Here is a 9,359-nt window from a genome sequence, read left to right on the forward strand (position 1 = left end):
GGAGATTTGTTTAATGTATGATGTAAAAGAGAGATCCTGGTCAAACATGACACCAAGGTTCCTCACAGTAGAATCTGAAGCTAATGTTATGCCATCCAGGGTGGCTATCTGACTCAATAGTGTCTCTCTCAGATTTTTAGGCCCAACAATAAGAATCTCGGTTTTATCTGAGTTTAGTTGAAGGAAGTTTTGGGACATCCAGGATTTGATGTCTTTTAAACAACCCTGAATTTTGACTAGTTGATCTGTTTCATTTGGTTCCAAGGACATGTATAGCTGAGTATCATCTGCGTAAAATGAAAATTAATAGAATGCTTTCTAATAATCTCACCTAGAGGAGACATGTATAGGCTAAACAGAATTGGACCCAGCACAGAACCCTGTGGAACTCCATAGCTAATCCTTGTGCGTGTGGAGAATTTATCATTAACATGAACAAACTGGAATCTGTTCAACAAATAGGATTTAAACCATCCCAATGCTGTTCCATTAATCCCGATTCTATGTTCTAGTGTCTGTAATAGAATGTTATGATCAATTGTATCAAATGCAGCACTAAGATCTAACAGGACAAGGACAGAAACTAGACCATTGTCCGAAGCTAATAGAAGATCATTAGTGACTCTAACCAGAGCTGTTTCTGTGCTATGATGTTTTCTAAATCCTGACTGAAAAACTTCGTACAGGTTATTCCCACTAAGGTGGTCAGATAATTGTTTAGCCACGATTTTTTCCAGAATCTTGGAAATAAAGGGTAAATTTGAAATGGGCCTATAGTTGGCTAGTTGTCCAGGGTCCAGGGTTGGTTTTTTCAATAGAGGTTTGACCACAGCCACCTTAAAAGCCTGTGGTACATAGCCTAGTTGTAAAGATTGGTTGATTTGATTTAATATGGATGAGCTGATTAAAAGGTAGAACTTCTTTGAGTAATCTGGTTGGGATTGGATCTAAAAGACAAGTGGACGACTTGGAAGAGTTAATTATTGAGGTTAACTCCATATGAGGTTATGGGGAGAAAGCTGTCTAGGTAAGACAGAGGATTTAATAAATTTAAAGTTGATGGATCTAGACAGTGCTTTCTGTCATTTGGAAAGAAGTCGCTGCTGAATGTTTTTTCTAATGATGATAATTTTATTAGTAAAGTAGTTCATAAAGTCATTGCTGCTGAGATTTAAGGGGATAGTAGACTCAATACAGCTATGACTCTTTGTCAGCCTGGCTACAGTGCTGAAAAGAAACCTGGGGTTGTTTTTGTTTTCCTCAATTAGGGAGGAATAATATGTTTTTTCTAGCAGCACAAAGTGCTTTTTTATATTTCATTAGACTGTCCTTCATGCAATGCAGTTTACATTTATTTTGTTGGAACGCCACTGTCTTTCTAGTTGTCTAGTCCTTTGCTTTAGGCTGCGGATGTCTGAGTTATACCACGGAGCTAACCTCCTCTGATTTACTGTCTTCTTCTTCAGAGGAGCCACTGGTGTCTAACATTGTACGTAGAGAAGCTGCAGCATCATCTACAAGACAGTCAACCTGTTCATAAGGATTAAGGTGACTGTTCTCTGTGTATCTACAAGACATTGAGGCAAAAGATGATGGAATCATCTGCTTGAATCTGGCAACAGCATTGTCAGAATAAACATCTGCTATAGTAACATTTCTTTCCAGCTGTTATAGGGTCAGTTGTGCTAAATTCAAAAGTTAATAAGAATGGTCAGATAACAGAGGGTTTTGGGGAAGAACTATTAAATTATCAATTTCAAGCCCATATGTCAGGACAAGATCGAGGGTGTGGTTAAAAACGATGAGTGGGTTCATTTACCTGCTGTGTAAAACCAATAGTGTCTATTAAGGAGTTAAAAGCAGTGCTGAGACAGTTGCTGTCAACATCTACATGAATGTTAAAGTCTCCCACTACAATGACTTTATCTGTGGCTAAGAACTAAGTCAGATAAGAATTCAGAGAATTCAGTTAAGAACTCTGAATATGGAGCAGGAGGACGGTAAACAATACAAAATACAACTGGCTTCTGAGTTTTAGAGTCTGGGTGAGAAAGGCTCAGAGTGAGGCTCTCAAATGAGTTATAACTATGTTTAGGTTTAGGAGTAATTAATAAATCTGATTTATAAATGGCTGCTACTCCTCCACCTACCTGTACATCTTGGAACATGATAGTTGATGTGACTCATTGGAGTCGACTCATTTAAAGTAACATATTCATCCTGCTGCAGCCAGGTTTCAGTGAGACAGAACAGATCTATGTGATGGTCACTTATCAAGTCATTTATTAAAAAGGATTTAGATGAGAGAGATCTGATATTTAATAAACCACACTTCATTAGCTTACCGTTACTTTGTTCTGTAAGAGGAACTGTTTTGATGTTTATTAAATTCTGGTAAGTCACTTCTCTTTGATTTGTTTGTGACTTGTATAGTTTAGGTGGTCGAGAAGCAGACACAGTCTCTATGCGATAACTAAGACTAAGAGTGGGTCGCGGCTGTAGAGAACATGCAGAGAGGCGTGTAAGACTGCGACTCTGCGTCCTGGGCTCCACTCTGAGTTGTCACGGAGTGGGGGGACTAAGCAACATGGCCATGTTACTAGAAAGCAGAGAGGCTCCGTTCAACGTGGGATGGACGCCGTCTCTTCTAATCAGCCCAGGTTTTCCCCAAAAAGTGCTCCAATTAGCCACAAAGCCCACATCGTTTGCAGGACACCACCTAGACAACCAGCGGTGGAGCGATGACAGCCGGCTATACATGTCATCGCTGGTCACATTGGGGAGGGGTCCAGAGAAAACTACGGAGTCCGACATTGTTTTGGCGAACGAACACACCGACTCAATGTTAGTTTTAGTGACTTCCGATTGGCGTAACCGGGCGTCATTAGCTCCTGCGTGTATTACAATCTTAGCGTACTTACGTTTATCCTTAGACAGGAGCTTAAGATAAGACTCAATGTCGCCCGCTCTGGCCCCAGGCAAACACCTAACTATGACCGCTGGATTCTCTAACTTCACGTTTCGGACTATGGAGTCACAAATGATCAGAGTGGGTTTCTCAGCGGGTGTGTCGCTGAGTGGGGAAAATCTGTTTGAAACGTGAAGCGGTTGGTGGTGAACCGTGGGCGCCTGCCTAAAGCTACGTTTCTTACGAGCCGTGACCCAGTCGTTGCCCAGCTGCCTGGGACCTGCCGGGGGACTGGTAGCAGCTAAGCTAGGAGGCTCCGCACCGGCTAAAGGGACCTGGCTAGCTGGCCTGTTTTCTAAAGTGCGAAGCCGAGACTCTAAGTCTAACAACCTCGCCTCCAACCCTGCAACTAGCGTACACCTATTACAGATACCATTACCATCACTAAAGGAGGCAGAGGATAAGCTAAACATAAGACACACCGAGCACCGAACGGAGCGAGAGGGAGAGGAAAAGGGGGAAGCCATAGCAGGAAAGTAAGCTAGGAGCTACGCTAGCGGAGAAAACACTTAGATAACAGTGTAAATTAGCAGGACGTTTAATGAAAGGAAAAGATGCTTGAGTGTTACAAGCTTGTTTTGCAACGTTCAGCAGTCGCTATCAGATATAAAACGATGATATTTAGAAAAGAGCGGAGAGTAACGCTGTACACACACAGCGGCAGCAAACCTCAGTAACCGGAAGTGACGCGATACGCTTACCGTCAGTCAGCCAACCAAGTGTTCACTTTGGTATATCTGTCAACACTGTTCTGAGGACAGGGATCTTATCAACCTACTGAAGGAATGAAGAGATGCAGGAGGAGCAGGATGCACCTGCAGATTATCAGCAGATCCATCAATTACATCATTATCAGAGACAGCTTGAATCACACAATGGTTTAGATAACAAGATTCTGAATGGTTCCCCTCTGTTATAACCAAACAGCACAGTGACTTCTTGACACCTCTGATGCTGATTAGAAGACACACTTTGGTTTACCATCTCTATGGTCAAATAGTTTCAGTCTGTCTAGAAACAGGTTCACTCTACCGGCAACATACTCCTCCTACTGTTCATGCATGTAACAGCTGGCCATGTTTGATTTTAATGTGTGTTGTTCAAACTTAACAAAGCCAAAGTACTTTTTAATAACACACTCCCTAGGCTAATACCATAATCTGCTCTAATGATTTGACCCTTTATTGATGATCATTTCCTAATAACACTTCAAAGGCTCCTATTTTGTTTCTGGACTGCACAACTTACATTTCCTATCATAGAAACAGGAGTTGCTATAATTGGAAGCAAGTGTGTGGTATGTGAGCTGGTGTTGGAGCTCAGCTGTGAGCATTCTTTACACAATAAGGGGAAAGCACAGCGGCTTCGGACGTTATCACGCCATTCAATGGTCATTATCAGGGGTTATCAGCCCATACGTATGGGCCAGTAGGTGCCCACCTACCTGCTGGCAGCGGTGAATAGGTGCAGTATGTCGCCGTCATAGAGCCGTAAGGTTGATCACGGCTCAGATGATTTAACCAGCAGAGTCAGTAGGGGCGCTGTTAATCGATAGTTGTTCAGACGGGAGGATCAAAGTTTTTGATTTTGATTTATTAGCGAGCGTAACTTAGCAAGTAGCCAGCTGTATTGCGTTAGCTAACTGTAACCTTAACCCCCCACCCGTTATCACCACCCTGCTTAACATAGCAACTTAGCTAGCTGCTAGCTGTTCGCAAGTAGGCAGAGCAGGCACCTACTGGCCCGTACGAATGCGCTGATAAATTCTGATCATGTTATGGGTGATAACATCTGAAGCAGGTGGAAAGCAGAACCGACAGTAGTAATGAAGTTGTGGCGTTGTGTTATGTCATGTTATGTTATCCCTCCTCAGACACAACATACAGAACATGCCAGTGCATCACTTAGACACCTTTAGGCTGAACACAGTTGCGATCCTGTGGTAAAGATTTTAGTGTCATAAGTCAAAGGTCATTTAACTGAAGTGGGAGGGATTAGTTGAGCATTACTCAGCATTTAAGGTTTGTAGTGGTTTAACAGCTTTACTCCTAGTAATCACTGAGTATAGCTCACTAGTGATAGTAACAGTTGATACTAAAACTTTGGGAGGTCTTGTAATTCAGCTTTTTCTCCTATTAGCTCTCCTCCTCTCCTTAGCTACTATATACAGCTGCTGTTTGGGTTTACAGCTGGGGTCAGCTATAGACTTGTGCTGTCCTCTGACCCTGCCTTTGACACATGGCTGTTGTTTCAGCTCCAGCTCTGTGCATGGTTGTAAGTGTTATCATATCTCAACTGATGTGGTGTCACTTTAAATGATGGCTCATGTCTATATTTGTGACTAAATCCTTTAGCAGAATGTTGCCACAGATAGCTAGTGACATCTCAGAAGTGGAATTTCCAGGACGTCGGGACACAAAGTGTAGCTGCATCATTGTGAGTTAATTTTCTGACCATTGTGTTGAGCTGCTCTGGATGGTCTGTACAGATAAAATGACGACGTTTTAGCTGAGCCCAGTTTGCTCCATGATAAAGGTTCACTGGGTAATTGACAAAAAACATAAAATATAAAATAACCTTTTAACAGGGCTGAGGTGTGGGCATCAATAGGTAATGTTCAAACTTTAAATGTTGGAAACATAGAAAGCAAACTAAAAATCAATATAACATGTATCCATCATTATTATTATTATTATTATTATTATTATTATCAAGTCAAGCTTTTCTAAAGCTTTCTTACTGCTCAAAGTCTGTGTTGCTGAATGTTCCAACATGGTTGTCAGGAAGGTGGCACCTCCCTGCAGACCATCGACAGGCAAAACGGACTGGACCGATGCTGACTGTTTCCTCCTTGCTGCTTAGAAAGAGCCTGCAGGCATCCTTCGAGTCTGAAGAGAAGTTTTGTGTACCTGCATTGACAACCAAGGATGCATCCACCGTGATCCAGGTTTAGCCGCCTCTGTGAAACCAGGCCTTACAGCAGACTGCTCTTTCAGTCCTTTTCTAGGTTTATGTATTGCAGATAGAAAATCCACCGATCAGCTGATACAGCTGCAGTTTGCTGCAGACAGCCACTTAATTGTCTGCCAGATATTCTGTGCGTCCATGAAGGACATGGTCTCATAGCGTGTAGGCCGACAGCAGGGGAAGCTGCTGACATTCTTAGTGGAGATGCTGCCTTTATCCATCAGAGCCTTAAGAGCCAGGTCATAATTCTTGTAGAAGCTGTGACAGGTGCCAATGCAATACTTAGAGAGTACTATCTCATCGGAGTCATATCCAAGATCGAGGTCACGGACCCGCAGCTCTTTCTTCTCCAGGTGGCAGTCTCTGCTCTTAGTCTTCTGGCGATTCCGCCTGGATGTCCTGGATGAATGTGAGACATCAGGGGATCGTCTCCATTTGGCCTTTTCCTGAGACCAGTTTGTAAAATGAAACCAAATGTAACAGGACGCAGAGCCTCTCTGCATGTTCTCCACAGCTGTCACCCCCTCTTACTCTCATGTATCGCATAGAGACTGTGTCTGCTCCCCGACCACCTGAACTATACAAGTCACAACAAATCAAAGAGGAGTGACTTATCAAATTTTTATAAAAATCAAAACGGTTCCTCTCAGAACAAAATAACAATAAGTTAATAAGTGAGGTTTATTAAATATCAGATCTCTCTCATCTAAATCCTTGTTATTAAATGACTTGATAAGTGACCATCACATAGATCTGTTCTGTCTGACTGAAACCTGGCTGCAGCAGGATGAATATGTTAATTTAAATGAGTGGACTCCAGTGAGTCACATCAAGTATCATGTTCCTAGAAGTAAAGGGCAAGGTGGAGGAGTAGCAGCAATTTCTAACTCAGAATTACTAATTACTCCTAAACGTAAACATAGTTCTAACTCATTTCAGAGTCTCACTCTGAGCCTTTCTCACCCAGACTCTAAAACTCAGAAGACGGTTGTGTTTTGAATTGTTTATTGTCCTCCTGCTCCATATTCAGAGGTCTTAAATGAATTCTCTGACTTCTTACCTGACTAAAGTCTTAGCACAGATAAATTCACTGTAGTGGGAGACTTTAACATTTAGGTAGATTTTGACAGCAACTGTCTCGGTATTTCTTTTAACTAATTAATAGACAATATTGGTTTTACTAAGCATGAAAATGAACCTATCCTCACCTACCCTACCCTTAACCATACCCTCAATCTTGTCCTGACATATGGGGTTGAAATTGATAATTTAATAATTCTAATTGAATTTACCATAATTTACCTTGCAGCAGCTGCAAAGAAATCTTACAATAGCAGATGTTTATCTGACGATGCTGTTGCCAGATTCAAGCAGATGATTCCATCATCTTTTGCCTCAGTGTCTTGTAGAGTTTTGAACAGGTTGACTGTCTGTAGATGATGCTGCAGCTTCTCTACATACAATGTTAGACACAGTGGGTCCTCTTAATAAGAAGTCAGTCAATCAGAGGACATTAACGGCATGTTATTACTCAGAGATCCACACAACAGGACCCGACAGAGTCACTAATGATCTTCTCTTAGCTCCAGACAATGGTCTAGTTTCATAACATTCTATTACAGAGACAAAAACATAGCATCAGAATTTAAAAAAAAAACAGCACTGGGATGGTTTAAATTCTCTTTGTTGAACAGATTCCAGTTTGCTCTTGTTAACAACAAATCCTCAATATGCAAGGATTAGCTTTTTAGAGTACCACAAGGTTCTGTGCTTGGCCCAACACTGTTCAGTCTATACATGTTTCCTCTAGGTGAGATTATTAGGAAGCATTGCATAAATTTACATTGTTATGCAAATGATACTCAGCTATATTTGTCTTTGGAACCAAATAAAACAGATCAACTAGTCAAAATTCAAAGTTGTTTAAAACATTACATTAGCTTCCCTGCACTGGCTGCCTGTAAAATGTAGGATACAATTTAAAATTCTCCTACTCACCTACAAAGCACTTAATGATAAAGCTCCTTATCTTAAAGACCTCATAGTTCCTTATGCTCCCAGCAGAACACTTTGTTCTCAGAGCACTGGGCTACTTGTGGTTGCTAGAGGCATTAAATGTGGAATCGTAGGCAGAGCCTTTAGCTACCAAGCTCCTCTCCTGTGGAACCAGCTCCCTGTTCAGGTTTGAGAAGCTGACACACTCTCCACCTTTATGATTAGGCTTAAAACCTTCTTTTAAAGCTTATAGTTAGAGATGGTTCAGGTCACTGGCAATGATTGTTAGTCACAGGAACATCCTTTAGTTAAGCTGCAATAGGCATAGAATGCTCTGGGACTTAATTTATACACTGAGCTCCACTGTTTCCTTCTATCGCTTCTATCCAATAACCTCACATCATTATTCCATGTTTAACTAACCTTGTCTCTTTCTCTACTGTAGTTGTGATGGGCAGCTTTCCTCTCTGCTGCTGTCAAATTGTAATTAAGGTCTTGCTGTATGTGGGATTTGTTGGGTTTAGTTGTGTAAAGTCTTAAACCTTACCTTGTAAAGTGCCTTGAGATTTGGTGCTTTTTCGCTTCCACCTTAGACAGTAATATTTAGAATTTTTGTCATCCTCTGGTAAGATTCCCACGTACATGTAGCTGTCCTAGTTCATGTGAGTCAAGCTGCACTCAAACGCCATAATAATGTCAAATTGTTTAATACTACATTAACACAAAGTAAAAAGACAAATAGGAAACAAGCTCCTCTTCAGGTTCTGAGAACTGAGGGATATGTGCCACCCTTTTTAATTTCCTACCAAACAATCAATAAAAGATGGAACATCGATGTTAACAGCTTGAATGAAGCTTGTGGCTTGTGAAGCCAGGCGTCAGCTGTGGCATTCAGATGCTGAATGTGAATGAAATAATTGTTACGGTTTGCCCCTCCGGCCTGCCAAGGGCACCTTGAGTTTCTTGTCCTGTGGTTGGTGTTGTTTGCTCTCCTCTGATTAATGTCATTATTTCCACCGGTGTTTTAGTATTTAAGTTCCTAGTTTGAGTTGAGTCTTTGTTGGTTCATCAATGCGGTTACATGGGTTGCGCCTGTTGCTCCAGTGTTGTGCTTAATGTTCTCTGGTCTCAAGTCAAGGTTTGTCTAGTTCATGTGTGTTTTTCCTTGTGTTTGTTACATGTTTCTAGTTTTGAATTAGTGATTAGTTTGTTCCTGCATGTGCAGTGCCTTTAGTTCTTTTTTTCCCTCTGTGTTTATTTGTTCATTAAAACTATTTGCGTTTCCAAGTTTATCCCTGGGTTGTTGCATTTGGGTCCTCCTCCTCTCTTGTTAGTTTGTATTCTCAGCAGCCTGTTCTCTGCCCAGTGAGTTTGTTTCAAGTCTAGATTGTCCCGCACTGTAACAATAATGTGATGAGGTGCAGGATGC

General features: G+C 41.5%; 1 protein-coding gene across 1 annotated transcript; it reads right to left on the minus strand.

Annotated features, from left to right (window-relative positions):
- Positions 1-6,006: 6,006 nt before the first annotated feature.
- LOC114852950 (neurturin) lies at positions 6,007-6,481 on the minus strand. Its single transcript, XM_029145682.1, has 2 exons — positions 6,467-6,481; positions 6,007-6,381 (listed from the first exon to the last, which is right to left on the minus strand). Exons 1-2 carry the CDS (start codon positions 6,479-6,481, stop codon positions 6,007-6,009), a joined length of 390 nt encoding a protein of 129 aa, XP_029001515.1.
- Between the last annotated feature and the right edge of the window lie 2,878 nt (positions 6,482-9,359).

The sequence above is a fragment of the Betta splendens genome, chromosome 4 (genome assembly GCF_900634795.4).
Source record: "Betta splendens chromosome 4, fBetSpl5.4, whole genome shotgun sequence".
NCBI classification, from domain to species: domain Eukaryota; kingdom Metazoa; phylum Chordata; class Actinopteri; order Anabantiformes; family Osphronemidae; genus Betta; species Betta splendens.